Here is a 21,437-nt window from a genome sequence, read left to right on the forward strand (position 1 = left end):
GATGGTTAGATAAACTAATTATCAAATAAAATAAATCTATAATCATTCAATGACATAAGCTAATTTTTAATTAGAATTGAAAATCTTATTTATCATTTAAAACTTAATCATTGTTTTATTACACAAACTTAAAAATAATATACTTGCCAACATAATTAATATTTACATAAAAAAGCACTACCCACCTTAGTATTTTACTCATTAGCACAATTAAAGATTCAACAAGTACAAAAACATCGCCCAAAGCCCATTCATTTACCCAAAAAAGACATAAATATTAAATCATAAAAAATCATAGCCAAAAAAGCTAAGTAATATAAAAATATTAAACCTTATCATATTCACAACACGGGTGCTGCATAATGCCCATTAATGCCTACATTTCTGCCATCATTAAGAAAAACCAAATAGATGCCTATGGCTAATTGGCTATGGATCAAACAAAAGCAAACAAAAATAAAATAGCATCAGAAAATCATCGACCCAAATCTAGCCGACACTATTTCTAACACTTTTTTTTTGTGTGTGCCTTTTCTTGGGTCAAGCATACTATGATTATACCTTAATCTTATAATTGGAAGCAGTAAAGTAAAATCACTGATACATACGACCATACAAATACGCAATCTCTCAATACATACACCTTAGATACGCAGTGTCACTGTAGATTCACTGATTCTATAATTCCGGAACCAGAAGTCCCATCATGCCAGCTCCTTCTTCTCTCCCCCTAAACCCCACTCGTCAGTTTGTCTGCATTCCTAAAACCTAACCTTTATTTTCTTCCATCGTCATTCTACTATCCTCAGAATCCCTCTGTTCTGTTTGTCCGCTTCATCTGCTTCTTCTTTCATGTGTTCAGTTGAGAACTTGACAATTTTAGCGAGGGGAAGCAGAAGCAGAAGCAGAAGAGAATGTCTGACAGTAAAGGGGCTTTTCTGAACGACGAGCTCTCGAAGCACACCTCAATTTTTGGTCTTCGCTTGTGGGTCATTCTGGGTATAAGCGTAGGAGCTGCCATTGTTCTTGTTCTGTTTCTCATATCCCTTTGGTTCACCTCAAGACGCAACAAGTCCCTTATCAAATCCGCAATTCCTAATGTTTCCAAAGAGATACAAGAGATCCGAATCGACCATTCTCGCGACCAAGCCCACCCTCATCCAGACTCCAAGTCGGGCCAAACTCAAATCACAAATCCGTTGCCGGAGTCGGACCCATTTGCCGGGGCCGACCGGCAAGCTTTGCCCCTTCCGCTCGAGGACGAGGGGCAAGTGGGTTTGCACAGAATACATGTTGAGATCGGGAAGGATCACCGGATTTCGTACCCGGAACGCTGCGGCGGCAGCGGCGGCGGAGGGTCCTTGCACGGCAGTGGAGAGTCTCGGTCCGGTGATCAGGTGACCATAGCTGTTCCTGAGGTCTCGCATTTGGGTTGGGGACATTGGTATACGCTCAGGGAGCTTGAGAGCTCCACGAATGGGTTTTCTGATGAGAATGTGATTGGTGAGGGTGGGTATGGAATTGTTTACCGCGGTGTACTGGAGGACAATACGAAGGTGGCTATCAAAAACTTGCTCAACAACAGGTGACGTATTTGCTTATTTTCTCCCCAAACAATACTCATATATCTGAACTTCTCATGTGGGGTTTAGGGTTTTTCATTATTTTCTTTTCTTTCCTTTTTGGGGACGAAAATGTGTGCTTTAAGTTGTTGTCTTATAATTTTTAAAAATTTTTTGGGCGGGTTATCTTGAGATCTAAGAATGCAAGATAGGGTTTGTTCGTGATCTTTGGGTTATTATGAAATGGAGAATTTCTGAGGTTTTAGATGTATGTGTTTTGATTTGAAAGGCTACTTAATGTAGCAGGGAGTGTGGTATTGCATAATTTTTCCAGAAAATGGTTTAATGGCTTCTTGTTCTAATTCAGGGGACAAGCTGAAAAGGAGTTTAAGGTTGAAGTCGAAGCCATTGGGCGTGTTCGGCATAAAAATTTGGTCAGGTTACTAGGCTACTGTGCTGAAGGAGCCCATAGGTACTCTGCTCTTCATTTTTTACATGCTGAATTCTTTATCTTTAATCCTCAATATTTCATGATCTAGCATGCCAGATGAACTTTGATTCTGGAGTCTTTGACGAATTCTATGATCTATTTGCTTTGTTTGCTTTAGGATGCTTGTGTATGAGTATGTAGACAATGGGAACTTGGAGCAGTGGCTTCATGGAGATGTAGGGCCTTACAGCCCTCTAACTTGGGATATTCGTATGAACATTATGATTGGAACAGCAAAAGGGTATACCTCAAATCAAATAACTGTGAAATTTGGCCTATTCTTTAGATTCTTCATAGTTTGGCATTACAGAAACTAATTGGAGAGTATAGGTTGACTTACCTGCATGAGGGGCTTGAACCAAAGGTTGTTCACCGTGATGTTAAGTCGAGCAACATTTTGCTCGATAAGCAATGGAATCCCAAAGTATCTGACTTTGGCCTAGCCAAACTCTTGGGCTCAGAGAGGAGTTATGTGACAACTCGAGTCATGGGAACATTTGGGTCAGTCAAACATCTTTGATTGAATTATTTTAATCACTACAATCTCAATGTCCTTGAAATTGATTAAGCAAAAAGGTGACATTTCTATTCTGTTTTATAGCTATGTTGCTCCAGAATATGCAAGTACTGGCATGTTGAATGAGAGAAGTGATGTGTATGGTTTTGGAATTCTTCTTATGGAAATAATTTCTGGGAGGAACCCAGTGGATTATAGCCGCCCTCCTGGAGAGGTTGTGTTCAATAACTAAGACAAGTTCAAAATCTCTTAATTTTTTAAATTTAATTTTAGTTTTTGATTTCCACTTGCAATCTAACTTTCAGGTGAACCTAGTTGAGTGGCTTAAAATGATGGTTACAAACCGGAATGCAGAGGGAGTGTTGGATCCTAAGATGCCTGAGAAGCCTTCTTCAAGGGCATTGAAGCGGGCACTTTTAGTAGCCCTACGCTGTGTTGATCCAAATGCTCAAAAGAGGCCAAAGATGGGGCACGTTATACATATGCTTGAAACTGATGATTTCCCCTTTCGAGAGGTATGTTTGTACTTGATCACACTTCTTTCTCTGTCTCTCTCTTGCTCTCTCTCTCTCTGTCTGTTTGTCTGTCTGTCTCTGTCTATATATATATAAAGTTGCAGATGCGCCATTGATTTGGCTTCCATTGCCATTCTAAATATGAAGCTAAAACTGGTGTGGCAGTTCCATTTTGTTAATTTATTGTTTCTTTAAAAACTTTTTGAGAAACACATCCACTTGTGAGTAGTCCCATGTGAGAAAAGAGAATGGAGTGCCTTGTATACATGGATGAGCCCTCAGTACCTAATAATTTAAACTTTTGGGTCAACTTGGTTCTCATCCATTTATATCAAGCATGCACAAGGACTTCCTGTTTGGAAGATGAAGTTTGTGACCAAAGGCAAGCCAACAAGGGTTATCATGGCAGGGCAGATGAATGTGAATGGTGTCATGATGTGGAGGACTCCTGGCTGCAACTGTTTTGAACTCTTTGTTTGAGAAAACCATTCCTCCTCAATTAGAAATCAATCCTGTTAATGAGATGTGTGGGGCATTGTCTTTTCATTGCATTTGGTACTGTAGGAGAATATCTTCCTTATCACTTAAATCAGATGTGTTAAAATATGATTTTGCCTTATGGGTTTTGTTTGGTTGAGAATGGGTAGATCTAGATTGATCATTTATGAATTATGATATCGCAGAGGCTTCAAATTATCTTATGCCTTTTGGGGAATATTGTGTTCATACAGCTTTTTTTTTCCTTTGAGAAAATTAGAGGATTATGTTAGTGCAAGGGAAAGTGCGCAAGAAGAAGATTACGGAAACTAAAACTACTTGGCTGCCTCATTGCATCTACCCTTGCTTCAAAAGTGGTCCTATGGAGGAGGGTAGTTTTAGAACTAGTAGAAGCTTTGATAAAACAAAATAGCATTTATAGACGTCCAAATATGTTAGATAGCGGCTGCACAAGGAAGCTTCGAAATAACAGCGGATTGAGCATTTCTGAGAGGCGATAACCAGTGGGGCTTGACATCCCAGTTGTAGATGTTCCTTCTGCCTTTGAAGAATGTAATAGCCTTTTGATAAATGCCCTTACATTTTGTTTGGGAGCATAGAATTTGGATGTTAGATTTGGATTTGTGTGAATTTGAAATTTGGACAAAGCTTATTGCAGGATTACATTAAATTTCTTCCCAATGCACACGAAGCCAAATCTAAGTCCTGAAATCTATACTCCAAAACGCTCCCCAAGTGAAGTTGCATTCGAAAAACAAGTGATTTGTGGTTTCAGGACTCTTCTTGAAGAGACAATTTGGATTATTGATTCCACCTCAAGAAAGGAGCTTACCAAGTGTGGACAATCTGTTCAATATTGGCAGCCTACAAACAAAAGCGTGACATAGGATGTTCTGCTTTAACCTGATTGAGGAGTGCAAGGTCAAAACAGGAGATTTGGGTCTGAAATGGCCCCAAGACGAATTAGTGTTTGTGTAACTTATAACTTCGGAAGAAAGATAAGACTATGTAGTCTCATTTAGGACCGATCAAGCGTGCAACTTGTATTAGTAGAAAGTATGACCAAAACTATATTTGTTATATTCTGTTTTGCATGTGACATGAAAGCACATCAGAACATGTTTTGCTCGTTCATTATTTTTTGTCGTGTAAATATTCTAGCCTCATTCATTATTTTTTGTTGTTTTATTTTAATTTTGTTGAAATGTGCCTCAGGATCGTAAAGCTGCACGGGAAAATGGACACTCACAACGTGATATTGTGAAGGAGAGGTTGATGGAAAAACGTATGATTGAATCAGGTGACAGTAGCGGGTATGAAAGCGGTGCCCAAACGAACAGGTCGTTGTGGAGAAAGCAAGATCCTGAAGAACAAAAGTAGTCTCGCCAAGCTCATGTAAAAGGTGGATTGACTCTCATATTTTATTTTATTTTTTAAATGAAAAAGCTTTCCATTTGTTTCCATCCACAACTGGGTATCCAAACTTCATTCTTGTCATCTGTATATGTTGTTTGCATTAATATGAGAATCTGCATTATTTGTAGATCTGATATCACGTGTCATTCTCTGTACACCATTTGTTTATTTTATAAAAATCGAAGAATTATGGTTTCCTGTATCAATTGAGTTCATCAGCTTGTCTCCCAAATGGTAAAAATGACAGTAGGAAGTTTGAAATGAGTTCTTTTTCTAAAGTGGCAATTTGGATCAGGGATTTTGTTTGAAAAAATAAAAGGAAAATAAGAAAGAAATTTATTTTTCATTATATTTCTCTCTACATAAAATATTATTAAAAATAAAAAATTATTTTAATATGATTAAAAATTAAGAAAGACTAAATATTAAGGATGTGTAGAATTTAAATTTTGTTTATTGATTTGGTGTGTGTGTGTGTGTGTATTTATTTATTTATTTTTTCTTACTTTTCTTAATAATCTAACATGAAAAAGTCTTGATTTGTGCACGTGGGGAGGAGAAGATAATGGGAGTGGATGAGAACTTGGTGGGGCAAGGTGGTGCCACCCGCCCCGCGCGGGGGTACGGGACGTGGAGGTAGTATTTGAAGTTTTAGAATTAGAGTGTGTTCAACTCCCAAAGTTAGATGGGACATCTTCGCCTATTTATGCATCAGACCACGATGCTGATAGATCTATACAACCGTTGAGTAAGAAAAAACATTATGATTTTGATTTGGATTTACAGGTTTTTGTGGCATCATTGAAGGATCAGCTAGGACAAGGTGTGCGTCATTCTTGGCGGGTTCTTACCTGCCCCTCAAAACTTAATTTATGATTGATACAATGTTAGTGTGGAGTGTAAGAGGTTTGGGAAGATTGAGAAGGAGGTTGAAAGGTTTAGTTAGATGTCACAGAGTTGCTATTATAGCTATTGCTGAGCCGTTCTTGGAGGATATCTGGATGTCCCGACTAGCTAACTAAATACTACTTCTTAACTATTGCAATAATGGTGAGGTGGGAGGTAAGCTGTGAGTATGTTGGAGAGAAGACTTAAATTTTGAGACGGTTTGTATGAATAATCAAATAATTTCTGGCTTGTTACTTTTAGATAACAAGAATTTTTTTATTTCTTTCATTTATGGAAAGTGTACTCAGAATGAACGCAGGGAGTTGTGGCAAGCTTTGGAAGATTTACAACCTGAGGATCACCCTTGAATTGTGGTGGGGGATTTTAATGTGATTAGAGAGGATGGGGAGATGATTAGAGGTAATCCACGACCAATTGAAGCCATGGATGAGTTCAATTTTTGTTTGGATAACTGTGGTCTCATGGAAGTGTCTTTTAGTGGGAGGAGGTTCTCATGGTGTAATGGTCATGAAGGTCACTCTCGTAGTTGGGCAAGGCTTGATAGAGTGATTATGAATATGAGTTTTTGTAACACCTTCCTTAATGCTCATTTGGAGTATCTAATGAGGAAGTCGTCAAATCACAGTCTTATGGTTATCAATTTTGACAAATTGGAGATGAGGTATGACCCGTCACCTTTTTGTTTTCAAAATATGTGGTGTTCACATGATTCTTTTATTGACTGTGTGGTGAAGGCGTGGGTTGAGCTGGTATATATCAAGGGTCTTTTGAAGCTTGCAACCAAACTGAAAAAAACAAAGATAGCTCTTAGAGTATGAAATAAGCAGGTTTTTGGGCATGTAGATCAAAATATTAAGGAGCTTGAGGAACGTTTGAAGGTCCTAGAAAATCAAATGCTATGTGATTTTGACCCGAGCATTGAAACAAAATATCTTCTCACCAAGCCAGATATGGAAATATGGGGAACAAAGGGAGGAGACTAGATTGACGCAACAAGCAAAAAAATCTTGGCTTAAAGAAGGGGACCAAAATTCCAAATTTTTTCATGCGGCGGTAAAGCAAAGAAGGAAGAATTCTATGATTTCAAAAATGAATCTTGCGGATGGGAGTGTGTTAAACTCACCAAAGAGCATTCATCTAGCAGCAACTTCTTACTTTCAGGATTTTTTAACAGAAACAGGAACTCTTGAAGTGGCCGACTTATCAACCATACTAGAGAATGTTATTACTAAAGAGGAAAATGAGCTTCTTTGTCTAGATCCATCAAAGGAAGAGGTAAAAAAATGCTCTTTTTTCCGTTCCTAAAAATAGTAGCCTACGTCTTGATGGTTTCAGCTCAACTTTTTATATTTCTTGTTGGGATGTGGTTAAAGAAGACTTATTATAGGTTGCCGAGGATTTCCTTAATGGCACTAAACTACCAAGATTTTATTTCTCTTCGTATATAATGCTTATTCCGAAGGTGCATGATCCAAAAGGTTTTGATAAGTTCCGCCCTATTAGCCTTTGTTCTGTTGCTTACAAGATTTTTCTAAGAGTAATGTACAACGCATGACTGGTGTACTTACCCGAATAATATCGTCAGCGCAAGGGGCGTTCATTCCAGGCTGAAGTATATTTGAAAATATTACTCTTGCTCAGGAGATGGTGCACTCCTTGAACAACAAAAAAATGCAGGTGGTAATATTATGGTGAAAATTGATATGACTAAGGCTTATGACCGGGTTGATCGGAATTTTTTGCTTCGAGTGTTAGAGGGTTTTGGTTTCTCTTCAAATTTTTGTAAGTTGGTGGCTGAATGTATTCGGGCTTCTTGGTTTTCCATTATGATGAATGACTCTTACAAATGATTCTTCAAACCTACCAGAGGCTTAAGGCAGGGAGACCCGTTATCACCTTATCTTTTTATTGTCATGGAGGAGGTTTTATCTCGATTGCTGCAGAAAAACTTCGAGGAGGGGCGTATTGGCTATTTTTCTCACCCTTTGGAGGCTCCTTTGATTTCGCATTTTCTCTATGCAGATGACATTTTGATTTTTCTGAATGGGGAGAAACAATCCATGCGGTGTCTTATTAAAGTTTTGGATATCTATGAGTAGTGGTTTGGCCAAATGATTAGCAAAGAAAAAACAGCTATCTTCTTTTCAAAGAAAATTCCAATGTGGCAGAGGCAGAGTCTGATAAGGTTAACGAGATTTGTGGAGGGTGTTTTCCCGGTCACTTACTTAGATGTCCCGCTTTTTTCTAGGCGCTTTACAATTAGATCCTTGGAGCCATTGGTTCAAAAAATAAAAAGTAAGGTGGTGAGGTGGAAGCTAAAGCTGCTCTCGCAAGGTGGTCGTCTAATTCTTTTAAAGCATGTTCTCACTTGTATGACGACTCATTTGTTGGCGGTATTAGACATTTCAAAGACAGTCCACAAGAAGATGAATTCTATCCTCTCAACTTTCTTTTGGGGTGAGATAAATGGAAAGTCGAAAATGAAGTGGTGCTCGTGATCTAAACTATGCAAGCCCACTAGTGAGGGTGTATTAGGTGTTCGTGATTTTGGTGAAATTCAAAAATCTCTACATTTAAATTTGCATGGAGGATCATGACTTTAGACAATCTTCGGACAAAATTCTTCCATGCTAAATATGTGAAACATGGACATATCTCTGTGGTGGTTTCTAAAGACTTGAGTTCTCAGTTTTGGAAATCAGTCATGTAGGTCTTACCTTAGGTAACGGAGAACGTGAAGCTTAAGGTAAAGAATGGCAAGGGTTCGTTTTGGCTTCATAATTGGTTAGCCAGTGGCCCACTTTGTTTGCAATTTAACAATATTCAAAACCCTCTGCTTAATATTAAAGATGTGTGGGTGGATGGTGCCTAGGATAGGCAGCACTTAATGGAGTTGGTTGGTAATGACAAAGCCGAAGAAGTCATACAAAATATTGCTTATGGGAGACTAGCTGAGGATATTCTAATTTGGAAACTCAAAGATAAAGGAAGCTTCACGTCGTCAAGTGCTTGAGATTTATTTAGCGTTAAAGGGCCACATGTAAGGGATATGAATTAGTTGTGGCATAATCTCTTGCCAAAAAAGGTCAGCATATGTGCTTGGACAACTTGTTTTGACAGATTGCGGGTGGATGAGAAAGTTCAATCCTTGGGTATTGCTCTTGCTTCTCAGTGTAATTGTTGCAAACTGGGGCAAACAGAAACCTTGAATCATGTCCTTTACTCGAGCGAGATTGCTGTGAAGGTTTGGGATTTTGCCGCTATAGCCTTGGGGGTTCCTTGTACGAATGCAGTTTCTTGGATTTGTTCTATTTAACAATGGTTTACTTATGCTAAGAAATCAACTTAGAGGGGGTGTAATCATTGGTATCTTGTCGAGTTTAATAACTTGGAGACTTTGGGTGCGTCGATGTAGAGTCCGAATGGAAGGTGCTAAGGAATCGGTTGAAGGAGTTTGGTTGGCAATCAAGGTATGATTTAGAAGGATTTTGGAGAATATGAGATCAAACAGATCCCTTTCCACTCAGGATAGCAAAGTTTTAAGTGCTCTTGAGATTCCAATTATTACTGCGAAGGCACGGACTCCTTGTGTTGTTAAGTGGGGGAACCCTCGAGTTGGGTTCGTAAAGTTGAACCTAGATGGTAGTTGTCATGGAATCCCAGAGACATGTGGAGGGGGTGGTGTGATTCGAGATTGCAGTGGGGCTTTCCTGGGTGCTTATTCTTCCTTCTTTGGCTATGGCTTTAATAATAAAACCGAACTTAGGGCCCTAAGAGAGGGAGTGCGAATGTGCAAAGAAATGAGTTATATGAATGTGGAGATTGAAATGTGATTCTAAGGTAGTGGTCGATTGGGTTCGTTCTCGAAGATGCATGGTATCGTATTTGTGGGATTTTTGGGAAGAGCTTCTTGAGGCTCTTTACATGATTAATTTCACCATTGCTCACGAATCTAGAGAAGGAAATAAGGCTACAGACTTATTGACTCGTTAGGGAGAGAAAAACACTATTATGAGATATCTAGAGTTTGCTTCTTTACATTGTCCAGTTAGAAGCATGATACGTCTTGAAAAAATTGGTTTTCTTAATTTAAGAGTTTAATGTGTTGTTTTGATTTCATTTCGTTTTGTTATGTTTCGCTTTTTTCTGTTTATAGTTTGTTTTGCTGGAACCACGATATTTCTCGACCATAAGTGAGAGGTTTTGTAATAAAGAAAAGAGGTGCCGTCCTTTTTTACCAAAAAAAGGAAAAAGAAATGGAAAAGTAGAATGTTTCTTATTTTCCTTTCCTTTCTTAAATATTTTTCAAGTTCTAAGCAGGTCAAAATCTTCACACAACAATCTTGTTTGAAGTGTTGGTTGTGTGCTGTGCTTGAGTGAGTAAGAGAGAGGGACCCAGAAATTGAAAATTTCTCTTTTGGGTGGTGGAATTTGTTGAGAATTTCACTTGTGGGTTTGTCTTATATTGAAAAATTTGAATAGATAAAAGGTGTTTATATACATGATTAGGCTTAAGATCTAATAAGTCTATGTGTTTTAAGTACACTTATGGGACTCCTCATGTCCAACCAGCAGGATCCTCTCAATAAATCTATGTTTTCCTGAATGCCTTTATTGATGTAAGCAGCCTTTTGCCCGTAATACCTGGTTTACAACAGCCTATGATTCCTGAGCCACGCAGCAGTGAACCAGAAGGAGAAGAGCAGGTGTGACTAAACATGATCGAGCATGGAATGTTTCAACGTAAATTCCCCCCAATCAAGGAGATAGATTGGGACTGTCGATCAATCTTGCGCCTGTCATGGAGGAAATTGGAAGGATCAGATCATGGGCCCTATTGTTTCTCTTCTCTGCGCCTTTTAGTTTTAGGGGTGGGATGTGGTTGTATGTGAATAGCAACGCTTCATTAGGCCCATTGGGCTTGGTATAAGCAAGTGTTGTCTGTTGGTCTATTCAATAATCTTTTCTTGCCTTTGTGTATGTTTACATAATTTTTAAAAACTATACTAAACAACATAAGACAACATAATTTTCATTATTTTCTGTCAGCACAAAAATGATCATTAAAAATGAAAGATATAAAATAATTAGGTGAAAATATATAAAATTAGATATATGCAGAGCTCGAGGTAGGTGATTCTAACGCAAAAAGCTAAACACAAAACCACATCGAACTATTATATATAGGTGAGAGCCACAATTGAACATCATAACTACTAATTGATAAAGCTAGTATACCTACTTCATGACTTCTAATACCATGTTGTGACTGGCAACATGTTTGGCACAACTGGGATTATTTAATAGTATTAATTTCTCCATCATAAACTTGTTCCTAAATAATAACAACAATAATAATAAAATCAAGTCTTAATTCCCGTTAGGTGGGGTCAATTATATGAATCATTTTTTTTCAATTTATGCAATCATGGACAATTTCTTTTAACAAATTCAGAGATATTAAATCCTTACTCACAATCTCCTTTCAAGTTATTTTAGGTTTATCTCTACCCATTCTACTGCCCTTCACGGTACTAACTCACTCTTTCTCACTCGTGCACTATGTGACTTACGTTACAAGTGACCATACAATTTGAGTTGTCTCTTCCTTATCTTATCTTTTATAAGAGTTACACTTAACTTACTGCGAATATGTTCATTCTTTAATTTATCTTTCAATGTTATACCACTCATCCATTTAAGCATTTTCATCTCGGCAACTTTTACTTTTTGGATATTATGTTTTTTCGTCGCCCAACATTCCGATCCATATAACATAGTTGGTCTTATAGCTGTCGTACAAAACTTCCGTTTCAATTTTAAAATTATTCTACGATCACGGAGCACACTTGCAGCACTTCTCTATTTTACCAAACCTACTTTAATTCTATGCATTATATCATCTTCAATTTCTTTTTCAACTTGCATAATAGATCCAAGGTATCATTTTTCATCATCGAATTTAACTTTGTGTCCAACATTCCTTCTATCATTACTAAAATTACATTTCATATATTCTATCTTATTTCTACTTATCATCCCTAGTTTTATCAATTAATGCAATATCATCTATAAACAATTGATGATTGACATATATTAGAATAAATTATCGCTTCTTAACTTTAAACTTTGACTTAATTTTATTTATTTATTTATTTTTGCTGATTTTAGGTCTCACCACGGTCATTTTATTTTATTACAGATTTGAAGAAAAAAAAGAAATTTTTTAGAAATTAAATCTAGAATTAAAAATATTAGAGAAACCGTATACTACACAAGGAGACGTCGCATGCACTATGCGGGTCGTGAGTATGAAGATGTGCCGTGTACATGAATTGGAGTTCGAATCAAGTGCCATGCACGCTCGTGAAGAGAAGCCGTGTACAAGCCATGCATGAAATACAAGTGAAGAACAATTTTGGACATTAAAAAAAAGAAAATAATATAAACATATATGTATAAATATTTAATATATATATATATGAATGTATGTTAGGTGCTATACACTAAGGAGAAGTTGGTAAGATTAATTTTGAAAAGTCAAAATTAGTGGTTGGCTTTTATGTGGCTTTGGATGGGAAGATTCATTTTGAAAAGTCAAAATTGGTGGCTAGCTTTAAGAGAGAAATAAGAGGGTGCTGTGGGTGCACAGGGAAGGCTGGGCTTTTAAATTGAAATGGGAGAGTTGGGCCGTGCGTGTGAGCATTAGCAAAGGGCATGTGCTGGGCTGATTTGACCCAGCCATGCACAAATAAAAAAGGAGGCCGTGCTGGGCGTGATTGGGGAGCCAGGCACAAGGAAAAGAAAAAAAGAGGAAGCCTTGCTTTTTGGCTTTTGAGGGGCGGCGCCGGAGGAGAAGAAGGAACACGGGCAGCAGTTCTTGGTATTTTCTTGGCAGCAAGGGGCAACAGTTCTTGGTGTTTTCTTCGCAGCATGAACGCAGCAGGCTTTAGGATTGTGTGTGATTTCTCTTCCATTCTCATGAAAAAAGAAAATATGGTAAATTCATTTATACGGGATTTTATTTTCAGCATGAACTAATTTTCTTATTTTTAGAAAAACGATATAATCTGGTTTCAAAGTATGTTTGCTTGTCTATGCTAATTTGAAGTAATTTTTTTTTCATGTTTGTCTGATTTATTCTGAACGTATTGCTTCTGATTAATTGACCATTAATTAGATGATTTTGATTCTGTGATTTGCTATCGAAAGAGGGAATTATAAGATAAATCTTGGATATTTCAGCATAGGTAAATATAGAGATCGAGAGACTTATATGAACCTGTGTAGTATTAAAATTGTGGGTTTTATTATGTTCTTGCTTTATTAATTTGCATACTCTTATGTTAAATGATGAACAAAAATAGTTTTCAATTGACTATCGAAAGAGGCTTTGGGGATGATTTGAGATTTTCTAAGAAACAGAGAAAATTAATTCCTATTAGTTAGATGAGTAAAGCATAGTGAGAGACTAGGTGAAATTGATTTCTTAGAAGTTTTCTTTCTCATTAATTTGATACTTGGCAAGCAATTTTATTTTCCTTTGAATATTTTCTTTAAGGCAATTTTATTTTAATTTACATTTACAAAAATCTTAATTTCTTTTTCTAAATAAAGTCAAGATTAGTATAATTTTGGTACTTGGCAAAAGTAAGCCACCAATTCCCGAGGACGATACTCTTCTCATCTCTTTACTATAAAATTACGATATTGTGCATTTACAGTTTTGCATCGATCAAGTTTTTGGCGTCATTGCAGGGAACTGATTTGTTCTTATTTTTGCTAATATCGATACAAAGTAATCTTTGTTTTAATTTATAACTTTATTTTTATTTTATTTTATTTTATTTTTTTTTTCTTTTCTTCTTCATGTGTGTTTTTGATGTTGGATGTGCCGTGCTAGAACTAGTGACATTTTTCCTTTTGATCCGGAGATTGAAAGAACTTTTAGAGCACTAAGAAAGAAGAAGGTACTAGCCATGGAGAATGGACAACAAAATGTGCAGCCACACACCATAAAGGATTATGTTTGGCCAGTTGTGAATGACAATTACTCGGGTGTAAGATGCCAGACCCTTAATGCCAACAACTTTGAGCTCAAACCCATCTTGATTAGCATGGTGCAACAAGCCCAATTTAGCGGATCGCCACTTGATGATCCCAATATTCATTTGGTGATATTTTTGGAGATTCGCGACACTGCAAAGATCAATGGTGTTACTGAAGATACCATTAGACTGAGATTGTTCCCTTTTTATTTGAGGGACAAGACAAGAGGTTGACTGTAATCTTTACAACTGGGAAGTATCACTAGTTGGTAGGACATAGCAGAAAAGTTTCTTACTAAATTCTTTCCACCTGCAAAAATAGCCCAACTTAGGAGTGAGATTGGTCAATTCAAGAAAAATGATTTTGAATCACTCTATGAAACTTGGCAAAGGTATAAAGATTTGATTCGATGCTGCCCACAACATAGACTGTCGAATTGGTTGCAAATTTAGATGTTCTAGAATGGGTTAAATGGGAAAACTCAGACTTTAGTTGATGCTACGACTAGGGCAACTTTGATGTCAAAGACACCTGAGGGTGCTGCTTCTCTTTTAGAGGAAATGGTCTCAAATAACTATCAATTGCCAACTGAAAGAACTATGGCTAAGAGAGTTGTTGGGATTCATGATTTGGAGTCGTTTGCTGCCCTTTCAGCTGAAGTTGCTTCTTTATCACATCATATTTCAGTTTTGACAGCCCAAAGGATACCACAAAGTGTAGAATATGTGGTAGCTACTAGTAGAACAGATCCGAGTAATGAAGCAAGTCAAGAATAGGATCAATACATCAACAATTGAAATTACAACTATCGTGGTAATCCTATGCCACAATATTACCATCCAGGGCTTCGAAATCATGAGAATTTGTCTTATGAAAATACAAAGAATGTGCTGCAACCTCCTTGAGGATTTGATAGTCAACAAAGTGAGAAGAAGATGTCACTTGAGGATGCCATGATATCCTTTATTGAGGAGACAAAAGCAAGGTTTAAAAAGACAGATTCACGGTTGGATAACATTGAGACTCATTGTAGCAATATGGGAGCTGCTATAAAGAATCTTGAAATGCAAATTAGGCAACTGGCCACGACCATAAATGCCCAACAAAGAGGAACTTTTATTAGCAACATAGAAGTGAATCCAAAGGAACAATGTAAGGCCATCACACTTAGGAGTGGAAGAGAAATTAAGAGATCACCATCAAAGGAAACCATGTTTACAGCTGTTACAGCTAAAAATAATGGCCAAAGCAAGAATTAAGTGGAAGAAGAGGAGATTGTGGATGATACACCAAGAGAGACAGACACGCCTCCAGCAATTTCATTTCCTGATAATCCTCATATTCTTTCTACTCCACTTCCTTATTCTCAACGTTTTAAAAAAAAAAAAAAAAATTAGATAAGCAATTTTCTAAGTTTTTAGATATTTTAAAGAAAATTCACATAAACATTCCCTTTGCAGATGCCTTAGAACAAATTTCAAACTATGTCAAATTCCTAAAGGACATCATTTCCAAGAAAAGAAGGTTGGAGGAGTTTGAAACAGTGAAGCTTACTGAAGAATGTAGTGCTATTCTTCAAAAGAAATTACCTCAAAAATTAAAAGATCTAGGGAGTTTTACTTTGCCTTGCATTATTGGAAATTCATTTTTTGATAAAGTTTTATGTGATCTTGGAACTAACATTAATCTTATGCCACTTTCTGTTTGCAGGAAATTGGGACTTTGAGAGATGAAACAAACAAACGTTTCTTTGCAACTAGCTGACCCATCCATCAAGTATCCACGTGGAATCATAGAAGACGTATTGGTAAAGGTGGACAAATTTATTTTTCTTGCTGATTTTGTGGTGTTGGATGTGGAGGAAGACCAAGAAGTCCCACTAATTTTTGGCCGACCATTCTTGGCCACTGGAAGGGCTTCAATTGATGTTCAAAATGATGAGTTAACATTGAGAGTGGATAAGGAAGAGGTTATTTTCAACATCTACTAAGCCATGAAATTCCTAGAAGATCCAAGCACTTGCTTCCTGGTAGATGTTTCTCAGCAATATATAGAAGAAGCCTTCCAAGAAGATGTACTTGCTGATCACCTATAATGATCCTTGCAGCGGATTATAACACTTAGCAATGAAGTGGGGAGGCTAGAACCTATGGTAGCGAAGATGGATTCTGCAATTTCTAAAGAAAAGATGCAGCAATTTATAACTCTAGAATTAAAGCAATTACTTGAGCATCTTCACTATGCTTTCTTAGGTGATCCGCATGAAAATGCAAAAATCTACAAAGATCAGACGAAGAAGTGGCATGAAAAACAGATTCTTAGGTGTGAGTTTGCTCAAGGACAGCTAGTCTTACTCTTCAACTCAAGATTAAAACATTTCTCGGGCAAGTTAAGGTCAAGATGGATAGGTCCTTATACAATTAACAAGGTTTTCCCTTTTGGAGTTATAGGCTTGAAAGACAAGATAGGGAATATATTCAAAGTTAATTGTCAGAGATTGAAGCACTATTATGGAGAACAAGTGGAGAGTAATTGTGCATTTGTTCCTCTTGGAGATCCTAATTGATGAAAATTGAAAAGTCTGGTTGGAGACGTTAAAACAAGTGCTTATGGGAGGCAACCCAAAGAATTTTCTTTCGTTTAATCTTTATTTTTATTACTTTTATTTATTTAGTTATTCATTTTTGAATAATTTTGATTTATGATGCAGGTTTATTTAGCATGAATAAAGAGCTAGAAATTTAATTCTTCGACTGATTCACCTAGAAACAAGAGTGAAAGTTAAGGTATAGTCCCAAAAGGGGGGGTAAATTGGGTTATCAAAATTTTCTTTTAACTCTTGTTACAAATTTTTAACCTTTTGTTAATTTAGTGAACACACAAGTTTGTTTTAACTTCTAATGCTTAGTTAGATTAACCACAACTTAAATATCAGTACAACCCAATAATTCTCAACAATAATTAAACAAACATTAAACCATTCAACCACAATATCTCAATCAAGATATGATATGTAGTACTTTTGTAATTTTTAGCTTTTACATGATCTCAAGGTAGAGTTTGTTTGTAGCCTTGTGAATATATGTTTATTTCAAGCCCTGTAGTGAATGAAATTGTTTGCACTCTCTCAACTAAGATTTTCGTAAACAATTAAACAACGTACCCCCTTTTAGGTTTCCGCAAAAGTTTAATCAAACGTACTTTCTTAAATTAAGAATTTTCTTAATCTCGATTTTTAATTTTCAGCAACCTGCACTTTGCATAGACACAACACAATGTATATATATGCTGAAAGTAAAGAAAAGGGCAAGAATGAGACCAAAATTTTTACGAGGTTCAATTTATCCCCAGCTTATGTCCTCGTCTTAGGCCAATACCACCTAAGGATTTCACTATAGCACTCCTTTTCGGGCAGAGCAAACATTTACAAATCCTTCCTTTTGGGTGGAGCCCGCTCTCCAAGTGACACCTCACGTTTGGTCACTCCTTCAATAGGCTAGAGCTACGCCTCTCCAAGCAATACCCCACCCTCGGCACCACGATCCAACAACCTGGACCGTCAAAGAAACTACAAGACAAGAAAAAATTCTCTGTGTACAAGAGATGCTCTCACATAGAGCTGGTTAATACAATTGAAAGTAGTACATACTTCAATATCAAATATTAAAAGAAATAGATTGAAGCTCAAGAGTGATTTCACCAAATTTCTCCTCTAGATGATAATCAATAGTTCAGTAGTTTAGAACTCAGAGAATGATGTTTTTTTTAGTACTTTAGAAGTCTTCAGCAATTCAGAGTTGCAAGAGTGAGCAAGAGAGATCTTTGAGAGAGTAAGAGAGCTTTCAGATTTTGAACAGATTTTCAAGTTATTGGTGTAGTTTGATTTGCTAAAATATGTATTTATAGGCTCGTAAAGGTATTTTTGTGTTGCCCAAGATTACTTGGAGTACTTCCCAAGTTTTTATGAAATTTGGGGCATAAGAAACCTAAGTTTGAATTTTAAAACATTTAAAAATTTTAGCCGTTAATAGTGTTTAGTAGATTGAAGTATCGGGTTCAGCCTTCTGAAATTCTTTAAAACACTAAAAAACTAACAAGAAACAGTGTAACGACCCAGAAAATATTGATATTCAAATATTAAAGAGAGAGGAAAATAGATACAGAAACAGAAGGAGGCCGTAGACTTCATCGACAACATTACATTTTGGAGATAATATTAAATAATCATAGTTGCGGGAAATTACCAAGCTTCGTCGACAAACACAGGGTTTTTTCGACGAAGGCTTTAAAGATTTCGTCGATGAACACAGGGTTTCGTCGACGAGAAAATACCAAGAGGGGTTCTGAGGTACCCTGAATTTCGTCGACGAATACAGGGTATCGTCGATGAAATTTGTGAAGGACTCGTCGACGAAGAACGGGCTCGTCGATGAAATCCCCTGTTTTATATATACGAAATCCGGGAATTATTTCATTTTAAGAACTCTCTCTCTTTCTCTCTCTCTCCCTTTCTCTCTCTACGTCTCCCTCTCCCTTCTCTCTTCGTTTCCGGCCCCACCAGTCACCGGATCGACGATTCGAAGCTACCACGACACTCTTGGTGGAATTCTCTACAAGTTTGTAGGAGCGGATCATTGAACAAACAAAGTTGGATTTCATCCCAAATTCAGAGTAAGGTCTTTTATTGACTTTTTGACTTTCTGGCAATTATAGGAAATGATGTAAACTAAAAAATACTGATGTTTTGTTCTGAGACATTGTGTTTTCAGGATGTGGAGTTAGGAATCCTACGGGTATAGAGCCAGATTTTTATAGAAGTTTTTCAAAGTTGAGGTAAGGGAAATATGCTATGCTAGGAGTTTTTGTAATGATATTAGAGATTTTATAGATGCATAACTACACCATTTTACTATACATAAATTTCAGAATATGAGTTTGAAATAGTATTTGTTTTAGAATATGGGTTTAAATGCTTGTGTGACCTGAGTAGATTTTTATGAGATGAAGAAATTTATACAGTTAATATAATATATCATACTATACTAAATTGAGGGACGGCAATACGTAACGCCTCAATCTCAGTGAGAGATTATACAGATTATACAGATAAGGATATACATATACAGAGAAATTTATATGCAAATACAGTTTTTATACGAGTAGTTTCATGAACAGATATTTATATATATATATATATATATACATATACATGTATGCATATTTATTCAGATCAGTATGTGTATCACAATTTTATACAGAATGTTATATATACAGAGATTACAACATTTATAGTGCAGAAAGAAGGAGTTATGGTAATTTTGGAAACATGATGAAAACAGTAAAAGAGTATATATGTATATATGTATATAGTATCAGATCCCTGAGAAAAGATACATAGACAGATACAGATTATAGAGCACGGTATCGTTGCTAGATACAGATAGAGTGCAACCACATATCTCAGATAGTATGTGGGTACCGTCAGCCGTGCTTGGAGAGTATGCAGCTCTCTAGTACACTGGGTTGAGGGGGCCGGTTTGACAAGGTAGTAGCCAGTCCCGAGCTTAGGAGATGATGCAGTTTGGCCGGGCTGAGGTAGTGTAGAGTATGATGACTTATCTGGAGGACCAACCAGATAGAGCCCCGCCTACGGGCCGCACAACCCTGTTATGAGGGGTCAAATCATGACATACAGAGTCCCAGGGATAAAAGCACAGTTATATATATATATATATATATATATATATATATATATATATATATGTTTACAGTTTTACAGTATATGATGAGTATAGTATGATATTATCAGTATGAAAAGTAGAAAAACAGATGATACAATATGTTTTAAATTGTGAAAGAAAGATATGTTTTACAGATGATTTATTACGTTGCAGTTCAGTTATTATTTTTAAAAGTATCCTTAACTTAGTTGCCACACACTAGTGATAGCATATTTCCACTTACTGAGCATCGACTCACCCCATTATTTTACCATTTTTCAGGTGAGGTAATTAGGCGAGTAGATCAGGCTAACGGATAGAAAGTAGTTAGATCACCCTGGTTATAGGGTGAGTTTTTGTCAGAGCTGTATATCTTTTCTTTTTAGTAGATGACACTAGAGGGATATTTTTGTATGGTTTGTATATTCTGGATTCTGGTATTGTACAGTTTATGTGTAAATGGTTTTATGATTTGTATTTTCGCTGCGTAAGAATGTTTATTGTATATATTAAAAAAAAATGATAATAATTTTGAGGTCGTTACAAACAGGGACAGTCAACTAGGCTGACATGGTTCAGTCTTCTGAGGCTATACTGCCTCTTCAGGATTCGTCATGAAATTCTTCAGTAGACTGAACTTAATCTTCAGTTTTTTGAGAAAATTTTTCAGTTTTCTGAGGATAAACTATAGTTGTCTAGATAGTTAAAATTTTGGTTTTTCAGTTTTAGTTTTCAAAAACTCTTTACTCTCTTACTTTGATTTATAAAACTTTATCCAGGGTTTTGTAAAATAAAGTCTCTAAGTCCACAATGACCCATAAAAAGCTTCAACATGTTTCCATGTGATATTTCAATATAAAGTACTTACATCATTTGTCTTAAAGCCATAAAAGACTCTAAACTTGAAGTCTTCAATGGTATTTTTGCTTTAAATCCTCTTTGACTTGAGCTTTGAGTCAGCTTTAGATTTCCATATACTTTACTCTTTTTGGTGTCACTTAAGCTTCCTTTGGATCACTTTAATTATGAATGTGGCTTTTGAGTCCTTAATGATCTTGAACTTTCATTGCTATTCTTTCTTTTGAACTTTGTCCTAAGTATTCCTGAAACATCATTTTAACAACACATGTTAAATCATCATTCATTTGTTATCATCAAAATGAGATTTAAAAGCCATGTTAGGCCAACACAGGGAAGCTCCTTTCTGTTCTTCAATCTTTCTCACCTTTGAATTACAATAAGGACATTGTTTAGTTTAAGTTTGGGGTTGCGATTTGGTCTTCTTGATTGTGGGTTATGTTTATTTTTCTTATGATTTTTTTTCTTTACTTGTGATTTTATAAGTCTTGAGTTGTTGGATTCTCTTACCAAACATGTATTTGAGTATGACTAATTTCTCTATGACTCTGAAATTTGTGATTGAGGACGGGATTGAGAAAAATTTATTTTATGTCAAGCTAAGTTTTGTGGGTACCTTGATTTAAATCTTTGTCTTTGAACATAATTGCGCACATAGTCGTTTTTTTTTTCTTCCTCTATTTAGAATGAGTAGAATTGATTGTGTTAAGAGGAGATCAATCTTGCTTTGCTCTAGAATCTGTTGATGAATCCTTGAGGCGAAATCCTAGTTAATACCAACTATTAGAGAAATGATCTAGGCAAATTTTTTTGTCATAACCAAAAAAGCTTTCCCAACCGTCCTGATTATCATGTCATCATTACATGGTATATTTCCATAGTCAGCCCTCTTAAGCCTCACGT

At 36.4% G+C, this 21,437-nt stretch overlaps 1 protein-coding gene across 1 annotated transcript; it reads left to right on the forward strand.

The window, feature by feature from the left end:
* Positions 1 to 651: 651 nt before the first annotated feature.
* LOC131162098 (probable serine/threonine-protein kinase At1g01540) lies at positions 652 to 5,204 on the forward strand. The gene is made up of 7 exons (XM_058118254.1): positions 652 to 1,585; positions 1,930 to 2,034; positions 2,171 to 2,293; positions 2,383 to 2,553; positions 2,654 to 2,783; positions 2,875 to 3,084; positions 4,798 to 5,204. The coding sequence occupies exons 1-7, from the start codon at positions 915 to 917 to the stop codon at positions 4,960 to 4,962; spliced, it is 1,575 nt and encodes a 524-aa protein (XP_057974237.1). The 5' UTR covers positions 652 to 914; the 3' UTR covers positions 4,963 to 5,204.
* Positions 5,205 to 21,437: the final 16,233 nt, after the last annotated feature.

This window comes from Malania oleifera, chromosome 8 (genome assembly GCF_029873635.1).
Source record: "Malania oleifera isolate guangnan ecotype guangnan chromosome 8, ASM2987363v1, whole genome shotgun sequence".
NCBI classification, from domain to species: domain Eukaryota; kingdom Viridiplantae; phylum Streptophyta; class Magnoliopsida; order Santalales; family Ximeniaceae; genus Malania; species Malania oleifera.

Coding starts and splice junctions, on each gene's coding strand:
- LOC131162098 (XM_058118254.1), top strand. CDS start 915: ATGTCTGACAGTAAAGGGGCTTTTCTGAACGACGAGCTCTCGAAGCAC. Junction 1,586..1,929: donor AAAAACTTGCTCAACAACAG/GTGACGTATTTG, acceptor GTTCTAATTCAG/GGGACAAGCTGAAAAGGAGT. Junction 2,294..2,382: donor ATGATTGGAACAGCAAAAGG/GTATACCTCAAA, acceptor TGGAGAGTATAG/GTTGACTTACCTGCATGAGG.